This window comes from Toxotes jaculatrix, chromosome 14 (assembly GCF_017976425.1).
Source record: "Toxotes jaculatrix isolate fToxJac2 chromosome 14, fToxJac2.pri, whole genome shotgun sequence".
Classification (NCBI taxonomy): domain Eukaryota; kingdom Metazoa; phylum Chordata; class Actinopteri; family Toxotidae; genus Toxotes; species Toxotes jaculatrix.
This window is the reverse complement of record NC_054407.1, coordinates 10,613,472-10,626,935: the sequence shown is the minus strand read 5'-3', so window position 1 is coordinate 10,626,935 and position 13,464 is coordinate 10,613,472. Positions and strand designations below refer to the sequence as shown.

Below are 13,464 nucleotides of genomic sequence, written 5' to 3'. Positions count from 1 at the left end.
TTCTTTTGGTTCGTCATAAGCACAAAACAGGTTTCTTTGATGAATAAGGCCTCTTCATTGGTAGCACACAAGTACAACAAGGGAAAATACTGTTTAGGGCTTTGAGGGTTTTTTTTTTTCTAAAAATCAGGCACCAATCTACAGGACTTTCACTGAATGAGTCTGTGCACGCAGTCTGCATCGGTCTAGAACTGTATTTTGGTAGCCTGGACTGCACTGGATCACGTCGGTGGATGAAGGGTTCAGATTTATGTAATCAGTGAAATTCCAGATCAACATTTATGTAGCTACCTCCTCCTTCCCTGAGCTGATTCGCTTTCCTAAGATGAGCGTTAAGTACGAGCGTTTTTGTTTTTTTTTTCTCCTTCCTGAACAGAGCCATTGTTCCAACACTGAAGCAATGTGACTGGTCAAATATTTGAGATTTTCACTTATTTTTTATTTGAGATTTTTTTGTCCTGCATCGCCACTGATTAAGCATGTGTTGTGTCTCCTGTATAACTGAGAATGAACCATCACAGGTGATCTGAAGATGTAATGCAATACTGTCAGATGACTCTAATATAGATGTTGGCAGAGGTCGGATCAATCTGTTGTAGGCTTGGTTTCCCAAAAGCACTTGGAGTTTAAAACGATATTTGCCGCAGACTCCCTCTGTTCTTGTGGGTGTAAATTGGATTTAAAAGGTTGGGAAATAATTGTTCTAAGTTCCACCCTTGGAATTACAAGTACACAGCCAGTGTCATTTGCTGAGGAAATCCAGCCTAGATTTTGGTGCTAAGCCACTTTGGGGAATCCTCGCCTTGATTCTTGTGGAATCTGTTCTTTTAAAAATCAGTGTGAACTTCTCAGTAAGAGCATGTCCATGTTAAGAGCTCAAGCTGGCACAGACTCCAGTGGCAGGCCAATAACTGCCACTACTACTACTACAGAGATGAAAATGTAAATGTTTTTAACAGCAAGTGTTTTAATCCTATTATTTTACTGTTTGGGGTTTATTTTTGTTTTACGTCCTGGGTGTAGAGGAAAAGGAAGACAGGAGAAATGTATTAAACATGTCGGCCAAAGCATTTCCTGACCAATCCTTTTCTCTCTCATGGTTTATTATAACCACAATTATTTACCATTTCTTCTAATGATAATGTTTTTGTTAGGATCAGAAAGTTTATTCCTTCAGTTAATTTCAACGTCTAGTCTGTCAGGTTTGGACACAATTTGTTTTCACTTTAGCGCCGTTTCCTTTGGAAAAAGTAAAACATTTTTGAGCCAATTTATTTGTCACGTACAAAGACAGAATGAAGACTGGACTTTAAAGCCTTACTGCAAGCCCTATTACCCAGGATCCATTGTTCCTACACTACCCCCACCCTCATTTCACACAATGTCAAGAGGAAACAGTCACAGAATAGAGTTTAGACATCCTAAAATAATATCAGTCAAATGAAAACACGCGAAAAGAAAAAGTGAGGGAGGGAGGGAGAGGGCGGGTTTGGTTACATAGTCAGATTTTATTGGACAGAATGGTCACCAGGGCTACAAACATGAAGAAGCGGACAGCGACGAGGCAGAACACCAGGGGGAGACCTCACCTCACTGCAAACGCACACACTCCCATAGCCTGATCTTTGAATCAAAAATAGTGTGACAAAGTTCATCTTAGTGCTTAAGAAACAGGAAATTTGAATCCTGATAAGGACGATGGTCAAACCTCTGAACTGTCTGGAATGTTCCTCTATGTTCTGACTTTAACTCGCCGAGTGCTATAAGTATTAGTGGAAAGGTAGCGGGGGAAAGAAACAACACACCCTCCAGTAAGTACAAAAACAGCTCAGTCATCGTGAATTCCTTCTCTTTCCCAACTACCCATAAAGAGACTTTGTAAGTTGAAAATAATCTCACTCTCTCATCCTGCTGAGTGGCAAAGAGAAAGCGACTGAGATCCACATGACCATTTCCTCAAAACACAGATCAAATATCAATCGGTTCACAATACAGAATCGGACGACGCAGCTCAATTTGAAGGGCAGACTCTACTGAGACTGAAGCTCATATACAGGAACTATATCAGGATTCATCATTAACCACAACAGCTACACATCATCTTAGCAGGGAAAACTACAACATGTGGGGTCTTCTAAAGAGACTGGAGAGTGGATAATCAAACAATAACACTGAAGAAACAACAGAGCAACCCTTAAAGACACCAAAGGTGTCTCCAGTCCTCTCCCCCTGGTCCCCCTCCTGCATCACTTGTCTTTTTCTTTCGGACACCAGTTGGTTTACAGGTTTACTCATCACTACGAGATATATACGATACAATGGTTCACATTTTGCATATATCTGTGCATTATACCATATTTACTTTTTTTTTCTTTAAATGATGTAAATTCAATCTCCAACACCTAGTTAGGAAGGGGTGAGGGTGGTGGGAGGGATTGTATGAGAGAAGCTATAGGGACTGTGGGGAGGGGAGAGACAAAGTAGGAAGAGGGAGAAGAAAAAAAATCTTAACAGGATAGATGAGGGGAAGTGGTCAGTTCGCTGCCTGGATGAGGTTGAACTTTAGCAGCGTGTTTCGTAGATGCCAGAGCGGCCGATGTACCGCACCCATTTGATGACGTCGTGGTCACTGTAGTTGAGCTTGGACTCAAACACCTTCAAGTAGCGCACCTTCAGACCAGACGGCGCAAAAGGAACCTGCAGAGACGAGAGAGGAGGGAGGTAAGGATGTGTCAGGGCATGCTGGGAGATGTAGGCCACACAGGTCGCTGGTGCGAAAAATAAATGGATAAATAATCAAATGTTTGTGTCTTCAACACAACTGAATGATGCAGACCTTATCTGAAAGACCGAGCTGTGAGAGAAGTGTGACACCAGCCTGAGAGAGTGTGTGTGTGAGAGAGAGGACAGGGAGAGACAGACAGAGCTTGAGAGAAGGACAGAGACTGTAAACTACTGATGTATTCTGACCTCAAAGTTCATAGAGATGGGAGGCCTGGCCCATTTCTTCTTATCGTTGGTGGGCAGCAGCTCGATCTCAGCGCTGATCTGAGACTCTTTCATCCCAGCCATGCGTTTGATCCTACACACACACACACACACACACAGAGACAGCGAGCTTTGTTAAGTGTCGTATAGGTTTCAGAAACAAGGAATCTTCTTTTAAAAGCCTCCGAAGAATAAACAAGGGCCGAGTAAAAACGGGGTTGGAGACGAAAAGAGGACAGTCCGTTCAACAAAGTTAAGCAAACAGGCAAAAGAGAAGAGGTTGTTAATCATTAACTTGACACAAAGAGCATAAAAAAATAAGTCTGCTTGTATCTTGTGAATATATGGGCAGAGCGGGAACTCACTTCCAGACAATGGCGTTCTCACTGGCCTTGTACTTGGCTTTTCCCTTCATACAAATCACCTGCACGCCGCTGGTGTTGAGAGGTGTTGGGATACGCACCTGTGTAGATGATAACAGAGATTAACAAACCTTTTCATGGTAAAAGCAACTAAACTTCATATACACGTTTGATATCATTTTGGTCATGGTCAAACATGTCATGTTTAGCGAACTGTTATGTAAATTAGGATGTGCGTGTGCTGCTTATAGCGGTTTGCATTTATCGCCAGCTTGACAAGGTCTCACCTCGATCTTCTGAGCCAGCAGCGAGGGTTTGAAGTTGGACTTGATGACCACCTTAACCTCCAGTTTGGTGCGGCCCACCTCCCGAACCAGAGGAATAACCCTGAACGGCAGGATGATGTCCTTAGTGGTGCGATACCTGCAAGAAGGAGGGGGAGGGGAGTTCATTAAACTCATTTATCTAATTAATGCATTGTATGTTCTTCATTCAGTTTGCAAAACTAAACATTTGTTTAGAATAAAATGGTTCATTTAGGTACAATGTACTGTCTATTACATGTTTTTAATAAAGTTTGCATAAGCCACACTCATGTCCCGTAACCTCCCACCCTTTTCTCTCACACTCTGACAAGATTTCAAACGTCCATCTACTGACCTCATGAGCTCGTACTCTCCATCAGGGGGGATGAAGCTGATGCTACGCTCCGAGTCGAACTTACTGAGGCGCACACACTGATGGAAAGTGCAGTCGTCGATGGCGATGGACTGCTTCCCGCTGCCAAAAGAGAAAACACATCAGAGAGACACACACACACACACACACAAAGAGAGAGGAAAGAGTATTAGTCCTCTTTATTTTTTTTAATTATTATTAATCAAATCTTAAACATCATGAGAGTCAAATCTCCAAAAAATAAAAACTACTACTCTCCCTCAATTAAAGTCTATGATTAAAAAAAAAACAAAAAAAACAAGGAACATCAACATATGAGTAAGTACAGGGACACAACTGCTAGTAGCAAGACATGAGCCCGGTTGGAGGTTAGTGTAACTATTCTGTAAGAAGAAATAAATAAAAACAAAAAAAAAAAAACAATTCTAATTTCTGTTAGGTGTTTGGGTAAAGGGTTAAAAGTCAAGCAGGAAGGTGTGGGGGTAATCAAACAAACCAACTACTCTACTAAAAGAGGGAAACAACCACCGGGCAGTACACTGAAGAATTAATAAGGCGTGGCTGATGCTGAGTGATTTGTATTGACTGTGTGGGGAGCAACAGTGCATGAGATGTTTAGGTTCCTGATGTGCTGAAAGGGCTTAGACAAGACAGTTGCGTGGTTTTCTGTGTGTTTGTGTTTGTGTGTGTGTGTGTTGAGCTGGCACAGGGTGAGGACACTTGTCAGTACAGTACCTTCCTCCCCCTAAATCACTGAGGTACAGCACATAGAAAAGAAAGAGAGGGAAAGAAAGGAGAGATGCATCCAAAGGAAAGGAAAATTAAAAATAAATAGTAAAAACCTGTCTTGTTGCAATAAACAAGACAACACTCAAACAGACAGGGGGCTAACAGACAAGGTGGTGTCTTAAAATTTTAACTCAACAATGAATTTCCTTTTCAGGACATAAAGCACCACTCTCAAAAGAGAAAATAAAAAAAGAAAATTAAAGATTTTCAGCCTCATACTCAAAATATGGTTGATTTTAGCTTTTTATCTCTCAGCCGTTGTGTCGCTCACCTCTTCCCTGCGTCATCGGATGCTCCTCCCTTGCCCTGCTTGTCGATGACAATCTTGTCGTTCATGCCAAATTTACACTCGGGCATTCCACTCAGGTAGCTCTTCATCACTACTCGGCCCGACACGTGGGCGCTCAGGACTTGGCCTGAGGGGAAGGAGGGGGAAAGAATATGATGAAATAACGCTCTCAGCTCTCCTTTCACAATAAAATCCAAGATCCAAATGTAAACTAAAGAGCAAGTCCATAAAGAATAATTCTTGGTTGAGAAGCATGTAATTTCTATCTGGAGCTGAAACTGTAAACTCCCTCCAACTCCATCTGCTGAGTAAGATCTGTGCTAACGATCTAAAGCACCAGAAATGCCACTAAATGGACTCTGTGGCGAGACTGTTTTGACAACTAATGTTTCCAAGATCAACAATGAACTTCCAAACTAAACCTTGATGCCAAGATGGATGGGAAATCCACAAATCGTTCATAAAAATAGAAACTTCAACATCTCCACGTTTATAAAAGACTGTGTGATGCTATCTAAAGCCCCAGAGCAGTTTCTAAACGGACTATTCATTCGCTTAATTATTAGTGGAGAGGATGTGAAAGTATTAGACCTAAATATAAATGTTTCACACAAGGCTCTGAACAATAAAACTCCTCTAACTCGCTCATGTCAGCAGTCACCACCCGCTTTGGTGAGGCCATATAAACAGACCTTGTGGCGACATGAGCAGGTTGACGCTCTCCAGTACGTCCAGGAAAAGCTCGTTGCGGCGATACTTGATGCCCTCGCGACGCCAGCCGATCTGCCCCGTCACCTGGCTGGTGATCTGAGACTGCTCCTCTTTTGTCTGTGAGACAGGGAGAGAAACTGTATCACTGCTGACAAAAGAAAGGGGCTGACAGACTGACAAAAGAAAAGGCAGCAATGAAAAGGGGATCATTAGCACTACAGGGACATGGGTAAGATGAATTGGCTAGAATCTCAGTGTGTTGAGTGTTACCTGGTGCTGAAATATGAAGTGTCCAGGACAGAGGTATGGGGAAAGAATGAGAGAAAAAGAGAAACATATATTTAATTTCCAAGCTAATTGTAGTTAATCACACAATAAGCATAAATTTATACATAAAACCAGAGAGGTGCCAGTTAAATTTTAGGGTGTTTTTTTTTGCACCCAATCCAAATCAAAACATTAAATATTTGCAAATCCTGTACCTATATTTTACTACATAATAAATAGAGTAAATGAAGGCATAAATTTTAATTTGTGAAAACAGTTCATCTTAGATGATGTTTGGAAGTTTACCACATCTGGAAAAGTATTTGCCGTTAATACTACTATTTAATCACACTGTTAGTTATTGCTTGTTGAGTCAGCTTGACAGCTGCTACTCATGTACTGGATTACATTCTCATCAAAATGTCTTGATCCAATCCAGATCAAGCACATCAGCTCAGGACATCTCAATAAAACTATGTATTTATTACCCATCTATCATTTGTAATTCTCCAGGCCCTGATTTACACTGAGAGGGGTTTTCTAATACCCTATGTAGTCGAACTCTCAGTGATATAAATGGTGTTTATAAATCTCTGTATAATGCATCACAAACTACCAGAAACGTGTGTGTATCATTTTTCTGTCAGTCTAACACTTCACCATTTGATCCGAGTCTACTCTGGCCTGACTGACCTGTCCCTTAATGCCCTGCTGGGTGATGAAGGTCTTCAGAGCTCCGGTCTCTGAGTTCTGGGGGTAGCCAAAGTCCAGGATCTCTGTGTGAACAAAAACAAACAGATAAGATTGGTAAACGGAAAAACTAGGACATGTAGCGATGGGAAGAACCAACGCTGACTGAGTGAGACATTATTTTAAAACAACTCTCGCTGGAGGACAAACACAAACTGCGTTTAAACACACAGCGTTTATACCAGACTAATTAAACATAAGTTGGCTATAATACTTTGATCCGTTGGTACTAAACCACGGAAGAACACAAAACCCAACTTAATACTGCTAAAGTCAGTTGTCAACTTTGTTAGTAGTAGTTGTTAATTTAAGTAAAAAGCGGATACTTCAGGTAAAATGCTGCCATTTCATTACATTTTCTTTTTTGGGCTCCTTAAGAGCAGCTACTCCAACAACCTACAATCATAGGTACATATTATGTGAAGTCTACAGCATCACAACCTGTATCTACTACATTCAATAATCTGGCTCTGATTCGACCCAGTTCTCCGACTGATCTCATGATATTGTAGACAATGTAACTGATTCCACAGACAAACGTTACTCATATCGTGTCCTACCATCCAGCAGCTCGTAGATGAGCACAAAGTTGTTCTTGATGTTCTCCTCACTGATCTTGCCAAAATAAGCCGTCATGACGTCGCACATCTTGTAAAGGAACTCAAACACCATGGCGGCGTTGACATTCTGCTTGGTGACCGCCGCCAGCCAGATGTTGGAGCGCTTAACATGGAAGAAGCTGGTGCGCGCAATGTTGGTCACCGGGGATCGAACCTGCTGCCGGGCGTGAATCACGTTCACGCGGAACGCATCCACCGCATTACGTCTGGGATGTGAGGACGGACGAGGAGGAGGAGGAGAGAGATAGAAACAGAAAAAAGAGAGAGAGAAAGAAAGAAAGAGGAGTTGAGATAATTGTTTAAGGCCTTTACATAACAATTAGACTGTTGTTAACACTATCACACCCTTTGACATCATGTGAAAATGGGAGTTTGGTATCCAGTCCTGCACTGGACTAAAAACATTCAGACCTCAACAACATATCCACCAATTTCAAGAAAAGAGCAGTTATCAAAACATTTTCTAACCAAGTGAGAAAGGACACCTGGAGTTGGTGTATTTAGAGGAAGAAAAGGAGGGTTGTTTTGTGTAAATGATGATAATTACCAAGAGGGAGGGAGAAGGCTCAGAGTTTTGGTTGACACCCAGGCAACAGCATCATAATTATCTGGACTCCATGGGAACAAAAGATTTTTTAACTCATGATCTTTATATGTAAGTGAATTTGAATAACATTTGAACGCAGTTCTACTGAAAACAAATAAGACAAAGTATACCTTAGCTTTATTGCCACTCTGCTTTGGGGAAACTCAGCCCTGATTAATGCATTTATAAATAGCAGGGCTTAGTGCAGAGGATGCAGCATGTTCTGACAAGACTAACAAATCCTACTGAGAAATGTCTGAGGACATCTACACGTCTAGCCACAAACTGCAAACGTACCAAAATCTAAACAACGGTGCATCTATCTTTTTAGGTTTAACTCTGGCTAACAACCCAGCTGAAAGTGTAACTTTTCATAGCTTTTTTTTTTTTTTTTTTTTAAATGGTACCATGAAGAATAAATGGACCAGATACATACAGCTGGCAGTCTCCTTTGCTGACATAACATATGTTGCAAGATACAAGGACTTCAATATTTGCAATATATCAACAGCTATGTTTGGGAAGGTGGTGATTCCTAAACACCCATTGGGACAAAGGTACAATACATCAGTATAGGAGGTTGCCATGATGTCTGCCTTGCCCATTAAGCTAAGCTGCTATTTCACAAGTATTAGCACATTCTCAGCCAAGAACTTTTCTTTGAAATAGTACTAAACTGCACTTCTGCAAAACTGCAAAATCATAAGCTAACTCCAGGATACGTTCCTTAAGGACCACTTCTTACAAATAAGACCCCGTAAAATTCACCTTAAATGTTCTGAAACGTCTTATTTTCTATGTGAAAAATCTCAGCAGAAACAAAAGATGAGAGGACTAAATTTCCAGTCATATTCCATGCTCAGACTACATGCTTTGGCATTGGGTATTGCTGACAGTGAGCAACAATATTCATTGAAAGGCTTTTTGGTAGTGGCTAAATTATTTGGCTTTGACTGACTGGCTGTACTGTATTTCCATAGCTGGGGGTTTATTTAAGGCTGTAATGTCATGGCAGGTGACTCATGCTGAGAGGACGTATCAGGAAGTTGACTGTGGAATCAATGGGCATGCAGTTTAGGGTTTCAGGGGGTCACTGATCGGTGGCCATGAGAGGGAAGGGTCATGCTTGATACGTTGGAGCGTCTCTTACCTATTCCTACAGGGGCCAAGATGGACAGATGGAGGAAAATGGTGATACAGAGGATAGAGAGGAAACAAGGATGAAGTAAAAAAGGGGAGGAGAGAGACAAAAATGCACAAGAGACATTTTCGTGCATCATGTACACAGACAGAGTGAGTAACATGGTGTTTATAATGACACTATCTTTGTAATCGAATATGCTGAGGAGAGCTCTTTAATCCATGTTGTGTGTTATAATCACAACAGCTTAACTATTTCAAATGGATCAATTTCTATTTCAGTTGTGATTAAAAGCCCTAAATGTACACACCATAGCTGTCAACGCAACATTATAGCACATACACTGCAGGCATTAGAGCAACATAATGTGTTTGGTTTACTCTGCACTGCTGCAGCAACAGGGAGGATCACCAAACGCTGATACTGGTGTATGTAAACTAAAATGATCACAGTGGAAATATGTGGACACAATGCATGGATTTTCTGATTTTCTGCTAAATATAATACGAGAACTCGAGAGCAACTGTCTCAACAACAGAATGACTTCATTTTCAGCTCCCTCTTAGCACATATTCAGAGTTGTTCTGTGGTACACACTGTGCTGTACCTGAGGACACAGAGGCAAGCAGCTGTAGTGTATTCGTGCTACCGTTAGACAAGGAAGCAGCAATGATTAAAAATTAAGCACCCACAATTACATTACTGATTGCTGCCTAGAAACGGGACAAAAGATGAAAGGGCTCCTCGTGCACACAAGTTTTTATTTCATTTAAACGAACCTGCAGACCTTGGACTCATCTAATTCAAACAGACTTTTTAAATGGTGTGTCAGTGGCTCAGTCTGCTGATGCAACATGTCGCACTGAGCAGCTCGGAAACCCAGAATATACCATTCTGTTTCTGCCCTTCTCTATCGTCTTCACTGTGCATCTAATCCTACAACTACAGCAAAAATGTTTGAGATAAAACATGTAAAAATTCTTTGAGGGTCTACACAAGGAATAATCTACTGAGTACTGACCCAGCGTTGCTGCGGTGTACCCATTTAATTGACACCATGAGAGCACTGGGAAATCTATCTCTACCCTTGTGCCCTCTCCGTTCCTTGCCAATCCTCGCTGTGTAAATCTACAAGGCGAATGGACTGGTGTGTGTTCTCTGGCAAACATCCTTCTCTGACCTCAGACCAAATACTGAATGTGTGTGAGTTCACAGAAAACAGAGGATGACAATTGGGTGTAAGGATGGAGGCCTGGTAACTCCTCATTACATCAACCGTGTAGCACAAACAAACAAGTAACAAAGAAAAGGGAAGGAAGAAAGACAGACAGACAGTATAAACATCAGATTTTTACAATATGTATGAGTTCCTGTCCGTAACATACCAACTGATATATGTGAATCAATGTGGATTTATCCTTCATCCTGACAAATCTTAAGTACCCAACCCTGATGCACCTTTTTTCCCCCCAAACATGGCTACACCACGGCCTACACTGAATGTGACGCAGCCATGTTGTTAGTTGTCCATCTTATGGAGAGGGAACAATTTCCTTTTGACCAGATGTTCAGCAGCTTTGTGTCAGCTCCCATCTCAGCTCTGATCAGTTACTTAGATCAAATCATCTCTTTTTACTTCTGCATTTAAAGCACGCCATTATTACTCACTAATAGTTTAACATGCTGTTTCAAACCGGGCAACTATCAATTCGCCATCCCTCCATACTGAACCTAGGAAAATGGTTTTCTTTGAGACAATATAAGCATTTTTAAAGCTAGTTCTGTTGCAGTGTTTTACTCCAAACACAGAGAAACCTGGACAATGATCAACTGTCAAAGTAGAAGACTAGAGACATGCATACTTACCCATTAATGATAATTTTCGACTGTGTATTAAAACACTCAGATTTTCGTGAGTGTTACACTGTGAATGAATGAACAAATCCAGTACTTGAAGATGATCTGCCAACAGCCCCACTTCTCTTTATGAAAACTCATTTCTGTGATACAACCACGGCTGATGATTCTGTTTGGAATTATATGGTATATTTAACATTAACCTGCCCGGGGACTGCTGGTGAAAACTAAATGTGCAGATTTAAGAGAAAATAAATATGTGTTTTTCAAATCATCGGGTTAATTTCTACCCAAAATATGCTGTTTGACTGAAAGTATTGCGGTTAAAGCATTTCATCACTGCCATGCCATTGCCATATGCAGACAATCAAGAGATGTGACTGCCAATGATGAGGATAACAATGCTTTGTTTCGTTCTAATTAGACAAAGCATGTGATTTGGTATAAGAGCAAGTAACGCTGTACTAAATTTAATCCTGCCTTTTTTTTCCAAACAGATTTTAGAGGAGATAACAAAACGGCAAATGTGAACTTCTTAGCAAGGAAGAGCAACATAATCCTTTCTCATCTCTTCAGGATCAACCCCAAGCTGTCAACCCCCACTGGATCAGGACCTTCTCACTGACCTATGTCCCCCACAACTTTACAGCTTTGCTCCTGTGAAACGTACCCTATGTCATCTCGGTAGACCCGGGAGATGAGGACCTCCCCCTTGTGGTTGTAGATGAACAGTCCTCCAATCATTGTGGCTGTTTCTCAGTCCCAACTGGCCATGGTGAAACCAAACCCCGCCTGTGAAGAGATAGAAAAGCAGCGAGAAATTGGAGGAAGGAAGCGGGGAAAGGAAAAGGGGGTGACAGAGAAGTGAAAGCAGTGAAAAGTGAGGGAGTGACCAACAGTACAGGGAGACGTTTGTCTTTCACATCCGCTTTTTCTGTCGTTCCCTGTCTCGCTCACACAGACACAGACACACACACATCACTCTATTGCCAGTTGAGTGTACCCTGCAGCTGCCCCACTGTGGTGACTCATTTGTGTTACGTGCATGTGCATACACATACATACACACATCAACGATTACTCCAATATAGGCTAAAAAAGACTCCACTGCCACCAGTCTCATCACAGTCAATTCCTTGTTTCCTTCCAAAGTAAGATTAACAGCAGATTAGCAGCCAACAGTTTGAGGCAGGATGCCTCCAGGTAGCCAGCTAGAAAGCTGTTGCTCTTAGTGGGTTGCCTTTTACTGCCAGATGCTGTCTGAATCTGATTAGACTAAAACGTGACATCCAGACTAAAATTAAAATCTAAAGATACGAAAATTCATCTAGATGCAGGGCAACTGATAAAAACTGATATGTGAATAGCTCTGACCAATAAATCCTAGGAATTTGCCTCCATTCAAGAATGACGCTTCTGGAAACCAGGGGATGAAGGACACGCTACAAATTCCTCGAAGACAGAGACCAGGCAACTTAAACACACGGAGGTCAGAAGGAGTACACAGTACAAACATAAGCCCGAGATTAGTAAAATGTTCCCCAGTGAGACATCGCAGACTCGTGACCGAGTAAATCGCGCACAAGACATGAGCGGGTCCAATCGCCCTTTTATTGGCCCAAGTCAAGATGTCTGCTCACTCGGCCGTTTCCTAACGTTCATAAATTTTTCATATTTTCTCTTTTGTTTCTCGATCGGCGAGGAAAGATTTTGTTTGTAATGCTTCGCTTTAAGCATTGTTAAGTGGCTACAGCACTGATGGGGGCTTGACCTTCAACTATGATCAAAGTGATGAGGAACAGACCGAGTGAAAGGTCGCTAGCTAAATTAGCTTACATTAGCAGGCTAGCTGGCGGTGATGTTCAGCGAGCCAGCGTCGAGCGGTGCGCTAATTGAATGGACTTCCGGTGAAAAGAAAAATCGGACCGCTTGACGAACGTTTAACGTGCAATGCTATAAATTATCGCCAACTTACAAAATAACAAGGTCGCATTTTATCACAGACTATCCTCAATAAAGTTAAATCATTTAAAAAGTGCTGAAATTATGTGCTGCGTGCTTTTATTTTGAATAAAACAATTCACCTCCTTTCCGTTTTCATACTAGCTGCCGCTGCTAACGTGACGTTAGCTAGCGGAGCGGAGGCTAATATTAGCATTGCCCACGAAGGAAACTGTCTCACCAGCTTTCCGCAACGTTTACTGCGCTACGTTTAAGTATTTTGGCGAGAAACACTTGACCATCTCGACATTTGAGGGCTTACCCTTGTTCTCTCACGAACGCCACCACTCTCCGTTCCCCGTTTGGCCTCAAATACAGCTTCTGTCAGGATCCAGTAGCTTCCCACTTCACACACCCGCTAATTCCGCTCCTTCCTCCCGGTTCTCTGATAGCTGTCAGCTGACCTGCCGTCCTTACGCACGGCC

The 13,464-nt window shown here is 41.8% G+C and overlaps 1 protein-coding gene across 2 annotated transcripts; it reads right to left on the bottom strand.

Moving 5' to 3' along the window:
• Window positions 1-146: 146 nt before the first annotated feature.
• Window positions 147-13,457, bottom strand: LOC121193696 (AP-2 complex subunit mu-A). Of its 2 annotated transcripts, XM_041056133.1 has the most exons (13): window positions 13,302-13,457; window positions 11,709-11,830; window positions 7,395-7,660; window positions 6,778-6,860; window positions 6,088-6,093; window positions 5,799-5,934; window positions 5,089-5,233; window positions 4,764-4,781; window positions 4,011-4,130; window positions 3,638-3,773; window positions 3,354-3,451; window positions 2,971-3,082; window positions 147-2,697 (listed from the first exon to the last, which is right to left on the bottom strand). In XM_041056133.1, the coding sequence occupies exons 2-13, from the start codon at window positions 11,780-11,782 to the stop codon at window positions 2,563-2,565; spliced, it is 1,329 nt and encodes a 442-aa protein (XP_040912067.1). In that variant the 5' UTR covers window positions 11,783-11,830; window positions 13,302-13,457; the 3' UTR covers window positions 147-2,562. The 2 variants fall into 2 exon arrangements, with proteins under 2 accessions (XP_040912067.1, XP_040912069.1); XM_041056135.1 differs by lacking the exon at window positions 4,764-4,781.
• Between the last annotated feature and the right edge of the window lie 7 nt (window positions 13,458-13,464).